At 38.9% G+C, this 17629-nt stretch overlaps 1 protein-coding gene across 1 annotated transcript in view; it reads left to right on the top strand.

Moving 5' to 3' along the window:
- The window catches only part of CDKAL1 (CDK5 regulatory subunit associated protein 1 like 1), a 415564-nt gene that overhangs the window by 120146 nt on the left and 277789 nt on the right, over positions 1 to 17629 (top strand). Inside the window, exon 6 of the mRNA XM_027748305.2 lies at positions 7726 to 7822. Within this exon, the coding sequence (XP_027604106.1) occupies positions 7726 to 7822 (97 nt within the window). The remainder of the gene's footprint in view (positions 1 to 7725; positions 7823 to 17629) is intronic.

Below are 17629 nucleotides of genomic sequence, written 5' to 3'. Positions count from 1 at the left end.
TTTTGACTTCCATTTCTTTAATCTGTCAGAAGTTTAATGTCCCTTTCCAAGTGAATTTATGTGAGATTTTCTTTCTCTGGTTTTGAGACAAGTATATCTTTGAACAGTTCATCTATATATGCAAAAATAAATTCAGAATAGGATTAAATTTTCACATTTAAAGGGGGAGAATGAAGTGGGTTTTTTTGAAGTAGTAGAAAGAATGTGAAAATGCTTGCACTTGGAGGAAGGTAATGGAAGAAGGCAAAGAGAAAAGGACAAAATTACTTCTATAGCTTTGGAGCTATTTCTACTTCTGAAAACTCTCTTGCCATTGTTATTTCTTAGATCCTTGCTGAAGAAAGACTAACATGAAACTGGAGATGTAGAAAGAAAGTGAAATATTTTTAGAACCTTACTACAACTTGTCATCTATGTGATAAAGGACATAAGGCTTCAAGGATGTGCAAAAACTGGTAAATTTTTTTTTAAAGACAATTCCAGTTTTTGCCACCTGCAGCACTTCCCTGGCACGTGGCTGCCAGCAGCCTCTGTGTTTGCAAGACCAAGTAAGCAGAACTTCAGTATATGTGTTACTCTGTGCCTCAAAGAAATTCAAGATACTCTGCTGTCAGCAGAGAGCTGAAGATCAGAACTCAAAGGAGGGAGAAAGAAAACATAGTAGTGTTCTTACCAATAATGTGCTTAAAAATAAGTCATAAACCCCAAAATTTGTAGAAGAATGGTAGGAGCCTAAACAGTTGCAAAATATTGCAGAAAGAAATTGCTTCTCAGTGTTTTAGCAAATAGCTTCTATAAAGCATGAATGTCACCTGTGTTAGCCAGTGAAGGTTTGTCAGTGTCTAACAAGTCCTGGCAGACTGTACTGTTCACTTGACTAGAGCTGGGGGAGGTTTGAACAGGTGAGTGGGTGTATTGGCACCTGGTCTGATACCTCCCTTAACAGAGCCTGTTTAACAGTCTTGAGAGGACAAATGCTGTTTCTAGTATTTTCTGTTGTATGACAAGGTCCCTCAATCTTTTAAATAAACAGAAAAAGAAAAAGCCCCCCTTTCCAATAATAAGGAAAAAAATAATTTAAAACATATATGGTTTTTAGCCAACAAGTAAAAATCTGTTCGCCACCAACCAAGACAAAATTTTTTAAGGAGCAGGTTGTGATTAAGTACACTTTGCTTTTAAAAACTTTTTTTTGTTGTTGTAAGGCTGATAATTTCTAATTATGGGGTTTGCAGATTTGCTTTCAAATGATGGTCTATTGATTTTTTTTAAATCTGCTTTTTTCAATCATCTGGAGGGACAGGAACTGGCCTGTAACCATGTTTGCCTAGCCTGACCAAAGACCATCCTGGAATTTTCTGTCATATTGGTCAATTCAGCCTTGCTTGGGGCTACAAAAATTACCAGCCTGGGTGAAGATGAGATTTATGATATATTCCTTCATCTCATCTTCTTCCTTAGTATATTCTGGTCTGCTTTTTCAATTTCAGAAAATCTTTATACTATTAATTTGAAAGCCTTTGCAGGAAAAAAAGACCATCATTACCACTAAAATATTATATTTGTTTGAGTAATGACTGCCCAGGAATAATAGCTCTTGCATCTTTAATTGCTGCCTATAAAGTTACGTTTACAGAAAATTGGAGTAAAACTCGCGCACAGATTTGACTGTGTCTAGAATTTCAAATCAGATTGCCTTTTGCAGACAAAGCTGCAGTCACTTCACTTGCATGCCGGGTAGCTGGATGAAAACAAGTTTCCATTCCTCTCAGAAACTTGGGGAATGATTTGGTATGTAGCATGAGAGTATTGAAGTTATTCTCAGAGCTGACATTTCACCTTCTATGAAAAGCTCTGCTGGGGAGGATATTTTTGTACTTTTATTTATTTATTGTTGCTTGTAGCTCATCTGTACAACCTTAGGTTGGAGTTTGATGGGGCAAGCATTTTTTTCTTTTTGAAGTATTTTCAAGTATTTTCAGAGAAGACATGCTTGCTTTTGTCAGGGGGAGGACTTGCAACTTATTTTTCCCCCAGAGTATTTGCATGTTACCTGATGGTTTTTGCCAAAGGAGACAAGTTCAGTGAGTGCAGCATGGTAACTAAGATGGTTGCTTTGCTGCAGCCTGGTCCTCTAAGAGCAATTCAGTAAACTCCAATAAAGCATCCTCAAATGAACTTTGCATTTTCATGTGCCTTGCAGACAAATTACAGTAATTCTTTGGGGGCTGTGGAAGTGTACAAGGGAACTGACAGGCCTGAGTAGACTCAAGTGGTTCTGCTCTGATTAGTGATGTTGATGAACTTCCCTCAGGTTTCCCACAGGCCTTTGTGGGGCTGTCCCTAACCTTGAAAGCAGAACATGTATGAGTTTCCTACATTCTTTTTGCTTTCTGTTCACCCACGCTGCTCAGCATATTGTGACCTCAAAGGTTTCACAAGACTTGTCAAACTCACCATAGATGAAACAAGGAGTTCCCATGTCCTTCTGTTTTTCTGTTTCCTTCCTAACAGCTTTCCCTTGACCTCCATTTTGGCCCTGCTGCACCCCTTCTCCCATGAGCTAACTTAATGGAATAAAATGGTTAAAACCCCCCAAACTTGGCTCAATAGGTGTCTTCTATATCAGTGAGTTAAACGGGGCCCTGGAAGGCCCAGCGAACTGTAGAACTCAGAACAGAGATACCAGATGGCCAGAACTGAAAAAGAGGAGAGGTTGAAGTTGGAGAAAGGTAGGAGTTAGCAGCAGCAGAGAGGATGGGATGCAAGCCTTTGGATAGTAATGAGACATTAAATTGGCTCAAAGCCTGTAAAGCTACAATTTAAGTTGCAATTTGTAATTTTTCAAACAGAAAATAGCTGTGTGATTTTATGGACTTTCAGCAATGTATTCCAAATTCTATACAGGCACCATCTTTTCATTCCAGGGGTGTTGTGCTCTCTTTAAAACCTATGGCTTTCTGCTGATTAATTCAGTAGATGTGATGGTTGGAAGATCTTTCACATACTTACATCTTTAGCCAAATATCATTTCATTTTCCTCAGAGACATCACAACACCATTTCTGGAGGGAAGTAGCATCTCCTCAGTTTTACTTTTTATAATGTTTGGCAGCCTGATCTCATCATATACCCAGCTAATACTGCATTCAGCTAGAGCTACTGTAGCAGAACTTTTTCATGTATACTAATATTTCTTTGGGCATTTCTAGACACAAACGTCCTGTTGATTTATGGCTTCACACCTTTCTAAAATACCTGATAAGGAATGTTGTATATTTTGTGTAATAGGAGGCCCTGACAATGGCATGAATAGACTACTCTGATGCGTTGCACAGTTCAGTTTAACTGTTCATGTTATGTGAAAGTTACCAGGTTTGTGCAGGTGCAACAGTGAGGAGATGAGTACTGTGTTTGGTAGGGATACTTCATTGGTGTAAAAACTTACTTGAGAGTATGGTCAGTTGTCATCTCCTGGATTCAGGTTGAAATAATTCCTTTTTCATTTCAGATAACAAAATTACTTCTTGCTGTACTTTAGCATTAGAAATAGTTCTTCTTATTATTTTTAAACATTTCCCAACTACTATCAATGCAAAGCTTAACAAGCTGACTGTAAAGCACATTCCCCCTTATTTTATTGCTTTTGCTGAAAATTCCACTCTTATTTGTATTTGACTGTTACCTGTCTTGCTACCAGCAGCCTTCTGCTCATTGTTTATACACTTTTTTGTGATTTAATTCCACCAACAATGGGTTTTGGAGGAAAAAAATTCGGGATTGTAGGCATAATATTTGGTTTCACATATCTGGTACTAGAGCAGCACTTTACAAACTGCCTGTTTCATGCTGACCAGTCTGTCAGCTTACCTCACTGCAGACCAGACTGCTTTTGATTTCAGAGGCCTGCTAAGCCTTCCTGTGCAGCTGGAATACTTTGGTGGGTGGTAGTGATGGCTCTCTGAAAGCTATGAGTTACTCATTTAATAGTTCACAGCTTATGAGTGTCCAGTGGGCAGCTCTGCTTATGGAAAGGGAAGTGAGCAGGTGAGTGGTGGTGATCTGGCTTCTCTTGTCCCTCCAGCAAAGAGCAAGTTATCAATTACTTTCAGTGTCACAGATTGTCTTCTGTTGAACTTGGCCCATCTTCTCTGCTTCCACTTTATTATTGGCTTCCTCAGATTTGAACCTCAGGGAAAGGTCCCTAACTTTTTATTGTGGTGGTTCAACCTGAGTAGCCGTATGAGTCATGAAAAAGTGGAACAGCTTCCTACACTGGCTGCCATGGTATCCAGCACTGTTGCTGTACACACAGTGCAGATGTAGCAAACACTTAGGGGGTGCTTTTTTTGAGGATGACAGGTGTTTCTTTGTCATATTACTGGCCAAATTTTCTTGGAGTTTGAAAACTGAAAAATAGAGGATCAATGCAACAACATGTTATGTAAAATTGTGAGCAGAATGTTCCAGTTTGAGCAGGTTCCTAACAGCATAAATGAAAGTGCACATAAGCAAGGCAGGAATTCTCTAGTTACATTTTTAAGTTTGCTTTGTAACAGGCAGAATAAATTGAACATATTTCATTAAGTCTGATAGTACAATTATAGTTGCAGTGGCTGTTTCTATGCAATGGAGTATAATCTGTGATCTTATATGAGTCCTCTACTGTATGCAGTACTTCATGCCCCTGTTGTTTCTCACTTGTTTTTTGTTCTCCACCCATTACTTAGGAAGTAGCTTGAATAATTGCTTTTTTAAAAAAATAATTGCTCTAATTAAATTTCTATTCAGATGTATACCTTGCAAGTAGTTTTTTAGAGAAGAGTGTATTTCTAAAAGATGTTTCCTGAATCAATTAAATTGAAAGTTCAAGGTAAGGTTCGTGTAACTGAAAAATAGAAAGGGTTCTAAAAGAGAAGATGTTTTTATTCATGCCACCTACCAGATTCCATGAGGTATTATTCTCATTACTATTCATGTTCTGGAGGGATAAAGGCTCTTCTAATACAGTTCTTGTGCTAACTAGATTTCTGAAGAATAATTTTGTAGACTTTTGTTAATATGGACAGGGCTTATTAAACAATATTAAAAGGAAGTGACAATATAGTAGTGGAATGCATATTTTGAGAAGTGGTTTCTTGAAAATGAGGCAAAAAAATTCATCATTTCCTTACGAGGGTTTTTCATTTATGATGGTTTTCATGTATTGTATGGTTTATTATAGATGTAATGAAAATTGGCTATGATTGAAAATTTAGTTCTGGCATGTCCACTTAATTGCATTTTAAAGGAAAAAATCTCAATGTACAAAATTCTTTATTCTGTAGAGACCTGTGCAACTTTAAAAAAGTTAAATGCAGGCAATGCTTATTATGAAGAATATTCATTTTAACTTTTCCCCCCTAGCTCTAGTTATAGTCCCAGAAGATATGGCAAAATGTTAAAGCTGTGAAATAACATTAAAATGCCATTTAATGTGTCAGGGGAAACTTTGTTTATTTTTTTTTCTCCGATAAAAAGACTTGAATGAAAGCTTTTTCTTCTGTAGTGCTCACAGGTTTTCAAGTAGATGGAGACGGCTGTTGCTAGCAGCAGATTATACCAGATGCTGAGTTGCCTAGGGACATGTGCTTTGTTTGCTGGAGACAGGGCTTATTGTCTTGCCTCCAGGCACTAGGCTGAGTCTGTAAAACTATATAAGTAGTGATTTTTATCCTTTGAGTTAGTGGAGTGTCACATGGTGCTATGTGACATTTTTAGGTTATACATGAAGTACAATTTTTGTTTTGTTTTGTTTATTTTTTCATGGGTATGTAGTAGGTAACCTCCATTGAAGTATTGCAAAACCCTTAAATATATACCACTGAAAGAAAAGAGGGATTGCAGACTTTGGAGACATGTTGCTACCTAAGAAATGTTCCATACCTAAGAAGAATACTAAATTAGTGTTTCATCATAGTTGTTTATCCACAGAAATATGAGTAAGAAAGAGGTGAAATAAAATTTGCAGTCATATTATACACCTTAGCATGCAAGTAGAGGACCAGTGAGGTTCTGTATGATGGATGTTTGAAGATTTCCTGAAAGTCCACTAAAACAAAATCGGATGCTTTATAGAGATTTGCTGCATTTATATTGGATAGAGGTAATAGCCATAATCCATTTTCTTGTTATTTTACACTTGTGTTTGTGTAGGATATTTATTTTTTTCCTTTAAAATACTGCATTTTAGTGCAGCAGCCACTACGAGGTATTTGGCAAAATGGCCTGTGATCTCCTTTATTATTACAATTTGTGTAATATTGTGAGATTTCACTTTGAGCTATAATTTGCAAATAGATTTGTTCGTAAGTGTGAAGTGAAAACTGTGAGTAGCGTAACTCTGTGTGGTACTAGTCTGTTTTGAGCTTGGGGTCTTTTTTGTGGTTGGTTTTTTTGTTTGTTTGTTTTGTTTTGGTGTTTGTTTTTCTTTGGTTGAACTTGCCTTTGCTGAGGACCTACAGATACTCATGTAGCATCCATGTGCTTGTTGAACATCACTTTCTCTAGTGCATTCAGCTTGGAGACAGCTCAACCAAGCTGAAGAGTATAAAATTGTCTAAGTAATTGTGTCTTTTGGATAATTTTTCTAAAAAGTGTTATGACGTGTCGTAGCCTATTCCAACATAACGGTAAACACTTCATGAATTCATACATTGCTGGAGAAAATATGGATTTACAAGGTTCCAGTTTGACAGAAGTCTGTCGGGAGATTGTGATACAACATGCAACTGTGAGAGATCGTTCTTGGAGCAACCCCGTAATATGTTAGACCTAGCAAGTCTGGTAAAATTATTCAGTGCTTCTCTTCTTTAATGTTTTGCACATTATAATGCAGTAGTCATGTTGGGTTAATGTGCTAATGGATGATCTTCAAAGTTAACAAACATGAGCAGGTTCTGCATCTCAGTGTTTCGTATACAGCCACTAGTTCTGTTCAGGGCTTCCATTACTTCCAAGGCTTGATATTCAGTGTTGAATTCAAAATGAGTCAAAATGTTACGAATGAAATGAACACTTTAACCATTTAATCTTAGAGTTTTGGTTTCTTACTTGATGCTAAGGTAGCATCAAAGCTAAGGAGTTATGTAAGTTAATATCCAGTCATATGCTTCTCTGCCAGAGGCAAGCACTTAAGGTTTGAAAGTGCTCAATATGCTTAAATGTTTCTAAGTAACTGCGTATTTTAAAGTAAATAAACATTTTAAGTGAACATCAGAAGACTGATGTAACTGGTAAATTCTGACTGGTACTACATAAATGGGTCTGTTCTGAGCTAGAGCTTCCTGTCTGCATAGGCTGTCCCTTGCATTCTGTGTAACTTTTCTTGAATCAAGGTTAATATCTCTCCCCCATATTTCTTGACCAGTTTCTCTGCTGCCATTGTGGCAAATAAAGGTTAACTGAACTTTCAAGATTGTATTTTTGTCCAAGATATGCAGTGGTTATGTTCTCCGTAGATACTCCCCAAATTGAACCGTGAGTGCTGTAGCCTGAGAGCTTCATATAGAGTTTTTTCATGTGTTGATCTGTTTGGTTTCTGAGGTTCAAACACGTACAAGTTGCTTCTGATTTTGAAATGTTTTCACCGCAGTTGCTTTCCTGTGTCACATGCATAATATGACTACTTTGAAGTTGAAAATGATAATTTTCAGAAACTATTAACACACTGTTTGTCCTTCTTTAGGAAAGCCCAAGAAGGGAAGAAGAAAGTCGTTGTAGCAGGCTGTGTGCCACAAGCCCAACCTCGTCAGGACTACCTGAAAGGCTTGAGTATTATAGGGGTAGGTATCTTTGTAAATTAAGAACCGAAGTTTTTCATAAATGTTTTCAATTGGTCAATGTCAATATATAGACTTCGTTGCCTTTCTCTTGGAAAAAACAGCAGAGAAGCTTTCTGCCATCCCCACCCCCATTTAGTCTTCTTGCATTATACAACACTTAAACCTTCCTTCATCTGGGGTGATTTACTTTGTTTGTGGCATGAGAAAGAAATAGATGCTGTTATTGGAACTGAGTTCCTGTGCCCTTTGTAGCCTGAAAATTTCGAGGCTTCATGCAGGATAAGATATCAATTACTGTGGTCTTAAAAATATCACAGTTTATTTGCTTTAAGACAAGCCTTAAGACCTTCGTTAAAGTCAGCGGATGAAGTGTGGGAGACAAGAGCATATAAATTACATGGACACAACTGAGAGTTTGGTGGTTGTTTTTTTACTTCACACTATCAAGAAAAAGAGCAAATAGCAATGATTATTTTGTTTAAATTTGAGGCAGTCTGAAGAGTTAAATCCACTGATAACTGGGTTGTTAAACAGTTACCAAACGTTACCTTGAAAAGGTAAGCAGAGAGCTTTGACTTCATTCAATTAGTCAAGTGCCTTCAGTGTTTTTATGCAATACTACTGTATTTTGAATCACCTTTGTAAAATAGTAATGAAAATAGTAATGAGAATCTGGGAGTCAAAGCATAAGTTCACAAAGATTCTTCATTGTTCAAGCCTTTAATTGTTAGTTGTTTAAGCCTTTTAGTTGTAAAAGGCATGTTTGAGTTGAAGCAGTGGAGTCAGTGTGTGAGCATTACAGTGAAGCTGTCCTGTGTTGTGTCAAGCCAGAGCAGATGACTGTGCAGCCTTGTCTCTATGTTAAAAATGTAAAGAGATCAATGTGTTTCCACATCAGTGTAATGAATTTCACTTGAAACTAGGATTTTATAGGAACAACAACAAAAATCTTCCAAAGCAGTGGGTGAGCAGTTGGCTCACAGGTAGAATACAGAGGGTAATAGTGAATGGGGTAACCTCTCACTAGTGGGGTTCCACAGGGCCTCCATCTCTTCAACATCTTCATAAATGACTTGGATGCAGGACTGGAAGGGATACTAAGCAAGTTTGAAGATGACACAAAACTGGGAGCAGCTGTTGACTCCCTGGAAGGCAGGGAGGCCCTGCAGAGAGACCTCGACAAATGAGAGGACTGAGCAATCACCAACCATGTGAAGTTCAACAAGGGAAAGTGCTGGATTCTGCACCTGGAATGGGGCAACCCTGGGTGTCCATACAGACTGAGGAATGAGATGCTGGAAAGCAGTGCCATGGAAAGGGACCTGGGGGTCCTGGTCTATGGCAAGTTGAATATGAGTCAGCAGTGCCCTGGCAGCCAGGAGGGCCAGCTGTGTCCTGGGGGCATCAGGCAAAGCATCACCAGCCAGTCAAGGGAGGGGATTGACCCAGTCTGCTGTGCACTGTTATGGCCTCACCTTGAATATTGTGAGCAGTTTTGGTCACAGCAATATAAGAAAGATATTAAGCTCTTAGAGAGTGTCCAAAGGAGGGCACGAAGATGGTGAAGGGCCTTGAGGGGAAGCCGTATGAGGATCAGCTGAGGTCACTTGGTGTGTTCAGCCTGGAGAAGAGGAAGACTGAAGGGAGACCTCATTGCACTTACAACTTCCTCATGAGAGGAAGAGGAGGAGCAGGCACTGATCTCTTCTCTGTGGTGGCCAGTGACAGAACCTAAGGGAATGGCCTGAAGTTGTGTCAGGGGAGGCTTAGGTTGGATATTAGAAAGAGGTTCTTCACCCAGAGCGTGGTTGGGTACTAGAAAAGGCTTCCTGAGGAAGTGGTCACAGCCCCAAGCCTGACAGAGTTCAAGAAGCATTTGGATGATACTCTCAGGCACATGGTGTGACTCTTGACGATGGTTCTGTGCAAGGCCAGGAGCTGGACTCAATCCTTGTGGATCCCTTCCAACTCAGCATATTCTGTGATTCTGTGAAGCTTTCTCTTTCATTAGAAGGTCATACAAGATGTAGTTTTTCAAAGTAATTTAGAAGTAAAATAAGTTAGTTTGTAATTAGGAAAAAGCTTCATTAACTAATTTATTCCAATGCTTTATAAAGATGGACTTCGTGCTATTCCAATTTTTAATTACTGCTGTCACTCAAAATATTGTATCTCTCATTTTTTACCCAACTGCCACTTTCAGCTATGTTTATTTCTATAAATTAACTCAGGGCCCAGAAATTAGATTCAGGGGCTGCTGCTATTTGGTATAGAGTAAATTACATTAATGGTTACAGTTTAAGAAAGGAGCAAGCTTTCCATTTGACTCTGAAGTCTTACTTTATACAAATATGTGCAAGAGAACTGGGTGCTCTGTCATCTCCAAGACTGACTAATTAAGTGTAACTTACTCTGTGCTGAAGGACAGGAAAAACAAAAATTGGTGAATGAATTTCCTTTTGGCTCAGAGGCGACATAGTTATGTGATCTATAATTGGTTGTTTTAGTGACTATAGTGATATCTACACATATGAAGACAGGAAAAAAAAAGAATGAGTCATTATCCTTTGACCAAGACTGTAATTTGATATTTCAGTTTTGATGAATTTAACTTAGAAAAAATTGGGGGACCTGAAGCTTGGGTTTTTTTTTTAACAATTTTTTTTCTTTCCTTTTTTTTTTTTTTAAGTTTCCTGTTAGGTAACATGCAATTTCTGAAAATTAACCTTTTTATCTTCATTTTGGTACCTAGAACCAGTGTTTAGTGAAAAATATTTGTAATTTTGTATTTATTACAAAAAGATTTTTGTTAGGAATTTAAGTTGTTAATGTGGTGTTTCAAAGTACTTTGTAACTAGACCTGAAAATGATGAAATGTTGTCTTCACAATAAGGACACTGTTTTCTCACTGTCGTTGCTGTGGTAAAACTTACTGTACTTTAAGTAAAAGATCTTTCAGCTCAGAAAGGTCTTAAACTTGAGGCATAACTATTAACAGAAGCAAAGCTAAGAGCAACTATTATCAACATTTCTGGTTTGTATATTTAATATTTTCTTCTGATTTTGCAAAGAGTGTGTGTGAGGGGGTGACTGTATTTAAAGGATAAGAGTCGTCTTACTGTTTCAAAATATTTTTGAAAGGCAATTTCGACAGAATAAAGAAATAGAAAATGTTCTGTTGGCAGTAGGATATTGATTCTACTTTAAAATTTTAAACATTAAGAGTACAGTTTTGGAAGTCTTGCTTTAATACCAGGTTGGTCTCATCTTCAACTTGGCTGAGAGACATAGATGATTTATTGTTGCTTATGTAAGTTCTGCTATTTTTTGTGAGTTTTTCCTGTTCTTTTTAATATATTTTATTTTAAAAAACAGTGTTGTCTGAGAATGTGGTTATTTACCAGCAAATATAACTCCCTCGGGGTGGCTTTCTGAAGGCAGAGTGTGTCAGAGGGCTCTTCTTTTTCTCTTGTTATAATGGAGAAGGAAGTTGCAATATAACTACCAGAGAAATTCTAGTAAGTCAGGGTTTGTTTTGATCTGCATTTGAGAATTACAGGACTTAGTTTCCACTGTTCTTATTGCTTGATTTGAACAGAAATAAAGGAAGGGCAAGTTCATATCCTTGTTATCATTTGTGATGTTACTGTGCTTTTGTGTTGGTTTTTTTTTGTTTTGGTTTGGTTTTTTGTTTGTTTGTTTTGTTTTTGTTTGGTTTTGTTTGTTTGTTTTGTTTTGTTTTTTAAGTATTGCTGCTTTTTAAAAATAATGTGGGTTGGGGCAAACCATAAGATGACACAAAACTGGGAACAGCAAGGTGAAGGAGCTGTTAACATGGCAAGGTGAAGGAGCTGTTTTCTGAAATGGGAAAACTCTTGGTGGTAATAAACCTGCCAAGGGTGAGGTGAAAAGTACATGAAACATGTAATGATGCATTACAGAGGTTCACAGCCATTTACCCTCAGGTGGATTCCAAACCTCACTCCTTTGTGTTTGCAGTGTATGTACCCACTTCAAACTTAAGCTCACATATGGCAAAGAGAAATCTCATAGTTACGAGTTGTCCCTCACTTTTCATTTTAAGTTGCCAAAAAGAAGGATATGTCACTTTGTGCTGAATGTTTTGAGGGGATTATTGGGAAAGAGAAAGGAGGGACAAGGGGGAATGAAAGATGTAGCTGACAGTCTAGGACTTGTGAATGGATGTAGGTAGTCGTAATGTTTCCTCACTTCTCGAGTTGCATGCAAGGACGTGCAAAACCCTTGTTCCCAGTAATAAGCTGAGCCATTGGAATGGGATGAGATATTTTATTTCATTGACATTTGTCTGGAGTTTTAAGGTATTCGATGTCCAAACGATGCTGTGTTGGAAACCCTGACCAGTTTACTGGTCTTAACATGCTTCATAAGCGCCATGTATCTGTACTTTGAAATCATCAAACTTGCAGTACATACTGAAAGCATGGGGCCTAATGCACATGTGTATTCCATTAAAGGCATACAATAGCTCCGCAGATGAATGATCCTGCATGAGAACATCAACTCCAATTCTTCTTCCTTCCTCGTCTTTCCCAATGTCACATGTAACATCAAAGACCTATCATCTTCTGCCATACACCCATCACCCAAGGGAAGAATTTCAGTTCATTCTTTCATCTGCATAAAATCACAAAAACAATCCAGTGTTGCCAAGGCTGTAACCCCCTCTTTGCTGCTACTCTCCAAGTCAGAAGGTGCAGGTCCTGTGCATGGTAGAGTTACTCTAGGCTCTTTGGCCAAGCTGAGCTTGAAGCCACTGCTTCCAGGTGAAATATATAGCCATGAAAAGCTCTCTGTCAAGGCTCCTTGCATTCCCCTGACCACCAAATAACCCTTTTCCCTGGCAGTTCTACTCTGTAAGGCAAGCTTTAGGTTATTTGTTTTTCATATCCAGTTTGAAACTCAGGAGTCTGAGTAGCGGGAGTGCTGAACACTCCCAGTAGCAGCGCCTAACACGAGGGGCACTGCTGTAAAACAGATGGTTCAGTATAAGAAATGCTAAGTGCATGACAAAAACCAGGCACTTTATTTCTCAAGCTTTACATCTGTAATTGGTATACACTTTTAAATTTAATGTGCCTTAGTTCTCCATTTGTAAAACCCTCCAGTGAGCAGAGCTTTAACAGCGCCATTGTGAAAGAAAATCAGTGTAACCTTACCAAGAAGCTAAATGTCTGGACATCTCTACTGCTTTGGTCTCATAAATGAGGAAGATACATTGTATGGTATTTCTGTGGTTCAGTTCATACAAGTTTTAGTGATATTTGCAAAACAGAGATAGTGATACTTGCCTACCTTGCAGTGTTTGTAAAGTCAAACTACATTCAAGATTGCAAGCCTGTCTGCTGCCCTTAAACCGGAGCCTTGCATAAATGCAAATATCCAATGTGTACTTCATGAAAGACAAATTTGATAGAATTTTATTTTGAATGATTTGAATTGGCAGAACTTCTTGGAAGGCATGCTGAAAGCCTGGTGACAGGTGCACACTGTTCTTCTGTAACTTGCAGCCAAGAGTGATTTCATACCAATTTCTAGCTCCGTCAGTACCTCTCAACTGGTCAGCTTTGGCTTTTGAATTCCCATGTTGATATTCAGATAGGACACTCGAACCTGGAAAGTCAGAAAACAATGTCAGCAAAGCACCTACTTTTAAACTGAAAAGCGGACATGCAAATAGAAACTATTCATTTCTACAGCAGTTACACACTATCCCATGTATCAAAAGGTGTAGGAATTAATTTAGATAAGCATTATCTTTCAACTGTGTCAGTGTTTAGCAATGAAAATGAGTTGTTTATGTGCTTCTCTGGGCTAGTCTTGCTTCCCTTTAACGTTTGTGTAGATTCTGCTCTCAAAATACCTACATAAACCAGAGTATTGCCCATTACTATGGTCACTATTGTCAGCAGGGTTTTAAACACAGATGTTATGCCTCTGAAGTCAGCATGGCTAGTCACATGCCTTTTGAAGTTATGTATTAAGGCCTGGATTTATGCTGCCTAAGTGCTGTAATTTGAGAGTCTGTTTTGCTCAGCTCTCTTTATGGTCAATGAAGATAATTATCTCTAAAATAATTTAGATTTTTAGATCTGAAGTGCCTTTTGAAGCCATGTATTTCCCTTTTACTGACTTTAGAGAGAGGATAGGCTGAGTTGTTTTTTATCATCCGACATTTGACAGAGCTGCCTAAACAAGGTGAGATGAAGCTGAGAGTTGGTGAACTGGAGTTAAAATCTTTATGATTACGAATAGCGGGTTTTGGTTACCTAAGACTGATTATTTTATCTATGTAGTAACCATTTTGTTTCTTATCTATGTCAGAATAGATATGTCAGAGAATCAAAGATGTGTAGGGTTTTTCCTAGAGAAGAAAAAAAGGTTGTTTTACTTCAAGTAGTTATGTATAGATATGTATGCTTATTCCTTGGGTGTTCATACTGGATCTTAGGAAAAATTTCTTCACTGCCATGGTGGTGGGCTTTGCAGTGCTGGATTAATGGTTGGACTTGATGATTGGAAAGGTCTCTGCTAACCTAAAATATTCTGTGATTCTTAAGCAGCTGGGTGCTGGTGATGTTTTCTTCAGCAATAGCCTCATGCTGTGCAAACAAGCTGCTGCTCCCTCCTTATTGTGGGCACCTTGTCCTCAGTTTCTCTCAACTATTGTCTAAGGATTCTTTGTTTTGCAGTGTTTTTTCAATAAACATTTCTACTCTAATAAATATTTCTGGTCTTTGTGCCTTCTTGACTCTCTTCAAGATCTTTCTGATACTTGATGTGCTTAGACGTTGCTTGTGTTACCCCTGAGAAGTTTCCCTCTTTGGGAAACTCAGTCACTATACCAAGGGAAGGGCAGTTGAAGGAGGTTCTAGGAGTAATTTCTTGTTGTCACTGTCCTGTCAATGTCAGAGAAGCTTTAACCTTCACACCTTCTAGTGAAAGATATTCTCTTTCATGTGGAAAGGAAGCAGGCCTGGGCAGCAATTGTATTCTCTCTGAGGGAGGGTCATGGAGCAGGCTGGTTGGGATGAAGACCCAGCTGCCACTTTTAACAAGCGATGGTAACTGTTTCAGCAGCCTTGAGAGCTGAGACTCATCAGAGGGTGAAACCACAGACTTTTTGGCCAAAACAGATAGTCACTGGTGGCAAGTGGCAAGGCCTCTGGTTTGTTTTTATTTGCTTTTGATTCTACCAGGTTAATCCCAGTCCCCCAGCAGAAACAACAGAATCATCCAGATGATGTGGATTTCTTGTGACCACTTACAAGAAATGGCATGTCATTTCCAGGAATTATTCTGTGATCTTCTGATTTGGATGCAGCAAAGAGTATAGTATATTCTACAGTCACACATGTTGAGGTACCACTGCACTAAGAATCAAAAGATAATTTGAATAAAAGTGCTAATTTGAATGTCAGGATGCTTCCCGATTCCTACAGTGACTTTTCATGACCTGGTAGGCACTCTTGGCTGAGGTAAAGTCCAATCACAATATGAGGAGATGCTTTCTGAAGGAATTGAAATGCTCACTTTGTGGGATTTAATCCTCTTCAGAGGAGACCAGGATAGCCATTATCTAACAGGCAGTGGCATAACTCAGAATGCACAAGTACTGCCATAGTTGGCAAAGGACAGTGTGTCTTTGGTGTAAATATGCTTCCTGCAGCTGACTCCATCTGAAATTATGTCTAGGCTATATTAGTGGAGGGAAAAATGAGTATCTTTTCTTTCATCATATAGACTTCTAGGAAGCCCTACGCATTGCTACCTTTTCTGCAGTAGTTGGGCCAGATCATTCCTCAACTTCTTTGGTGGTGCAGCTTGAACAAAACAACTTTACTGAGGTACCTTAGATGCCTGCATAGTGGATTCCATTAAAAGGCAGCCTGTCTCCTCCAGAAAACATTGGATGTTCATGAATTGCTTATTTTTGTGACCACCCTCTATTTTCTTATGGCTGCAGCCACTGAGAGAAGCATGAAGAGGCTTCTCTCTCAGAAAAGACCATTAAGACACTGAATATTTTCACTGAAAAGAGCTGTTTGTTTTTATAAGGTTTAGCACTTTTTATTCAGCTTTGCTTGTAAGGGACATCTGAAGACCATCTCTCCTGTTTTGTGTTGATCCTGTCACTTCAGAGAGAGATTGGTCCAAATATCTTTACCCCAAAAATGCTTCTGTCTGTATTTCAGCGGACACATTAAACTGAACATGTATTTATTTCGCTGTAAGCCTTGTATGAGGTTTTGTCTTTCCAAATTGTAATGAAGGGTCTTTTCAGAGGTCTTGATGCCTCCCTGAAGAGAATCTCAGAAAGTTTCTCTTACTTTTATAATAGATTCATAGATGCACTTTTCTAAATAGCTTTGTTTGGTCTGAGACTCACTGATTATACAGAGTGCAGAATCTCAGGGTAGATGTGCAACTTCGCTCTTAATTGCCCATTAAGGGTATTCTGAGTTTGTAGGAACTCTCTTAGAGGTTATGTTTTTTTTCCCAGACTCCATGTCCTGCAAAACAGTTCCAGGATATTAATATTGGTTCTGAGGCAACTTGGATCCTTTCTGAGAGCTTGGAAGAATTTGCACCACCATCCTCAACCTTCATGTCTGTCAGCACTCACAGATCACGTAGTGTGAGACTGCAGACATGGCACATTGCAGGCATGTCTTTGGGTCTCTTCCACCTAACAGTCATCTGTTGAATGTGATTGTGTCAGTACAAGGGAACTGGGGGACTTTCTTTGGTGACAGATGAACCGTGTGTGCATTTCTACACTCCTTTTGCTAATTATGGGAGCTCAGCTTGGAGAGCTCAGGAGTGCTGTCTCCCAGAGGAGTGCTGGGGTGTTCTGGGAGGTGTATGATTTGCAATTGTGTGTTCAGTGGCGACCTGCGGCTTCAGCCCCAGCATGGATTGCCTCATGTCTTCCTTGTGTGTATAAGGGCTGGATACATATGATTGCTGAGCTGTACTTAGGTCAAGCTCTGATCCCACCAGGAAGGGTCAAGGATTTTTCCTGGTTTTTGTTTCAACTTGGGCTTCATGCTTTGGTACAACTCTCTTTTTCCCTGCTTTCTGACCAGTCAGTTTCCTGCTTTGGCAACTCATTCATCCTACTGACCTTGCCTGTCCTCTTGGCTTATATCAATCTCAGCCCAGATTTCTGCATCAGGCCTGAGTTGTGGTGGTTGAGTGGGGTTTTTTTTTGGTGTAGTTCTACTTAGCTGCCTGCTCCAATTGGCCAGTAGCTTTTGTTGTATTCAAGTCCTAATGGAGACTCATTTGTAATGGACATTAAGTCCACCGTGTACTTGCCTATGCTACAAACAGGATCTCACAAGTTCTGTGGAGCCAGGTGTGGTGCACTGACTACATCCAGCAGTCCTGGGGGTTTGGCTTATTGAGATGTGCTGCAAAGAAACGTTGAGGAATGGTGTCTTTTCCCTTTATACACCATTAAGAACCTTAAAGTTTCTGAACTTTGTGGGCTTCCTGATGCCTGATGGAGACATTTTAGGTCTCGCTTGAGTTTACAGATGCCTTTGACACCACTCCAGAATTTTCCATAAGGTTAGCGAGATGTGAGGAAAAGAATCCTGCAGAGCTTTGTATACCCCAGAAAACTTAATTACCATGACTTTCATTTTTTTTTCTTCTTCTTTTTCCCCTCTTTTTTTTTCAAATAAGAATCCACTAAACCCTTCCCTCTTTCCACACCAGATTCACCTCAGATCTACTTAAATACTTTTATCTTCATCAGTA

The sequence above is a fragment of the Pipra filicauda genome, unplaced genomic scaffold, assembly GCF_003945595.2.
Source record: "Pipra filicauda isolate LSUMZ 115617 unplaced genomic scaffold, ASM394559v2 scaffold49_size4853605_pilon, whole genome shotgun sequence".
Lineage (NCBI taxonomy): Eukaryota > Metazoa > Chordata > Aves > Passeriformes > Pipridae > Pipra > Pipra filicauda.
This window is presented reverse-complemented; position numbering and strand designations above follow the sequence as displayed.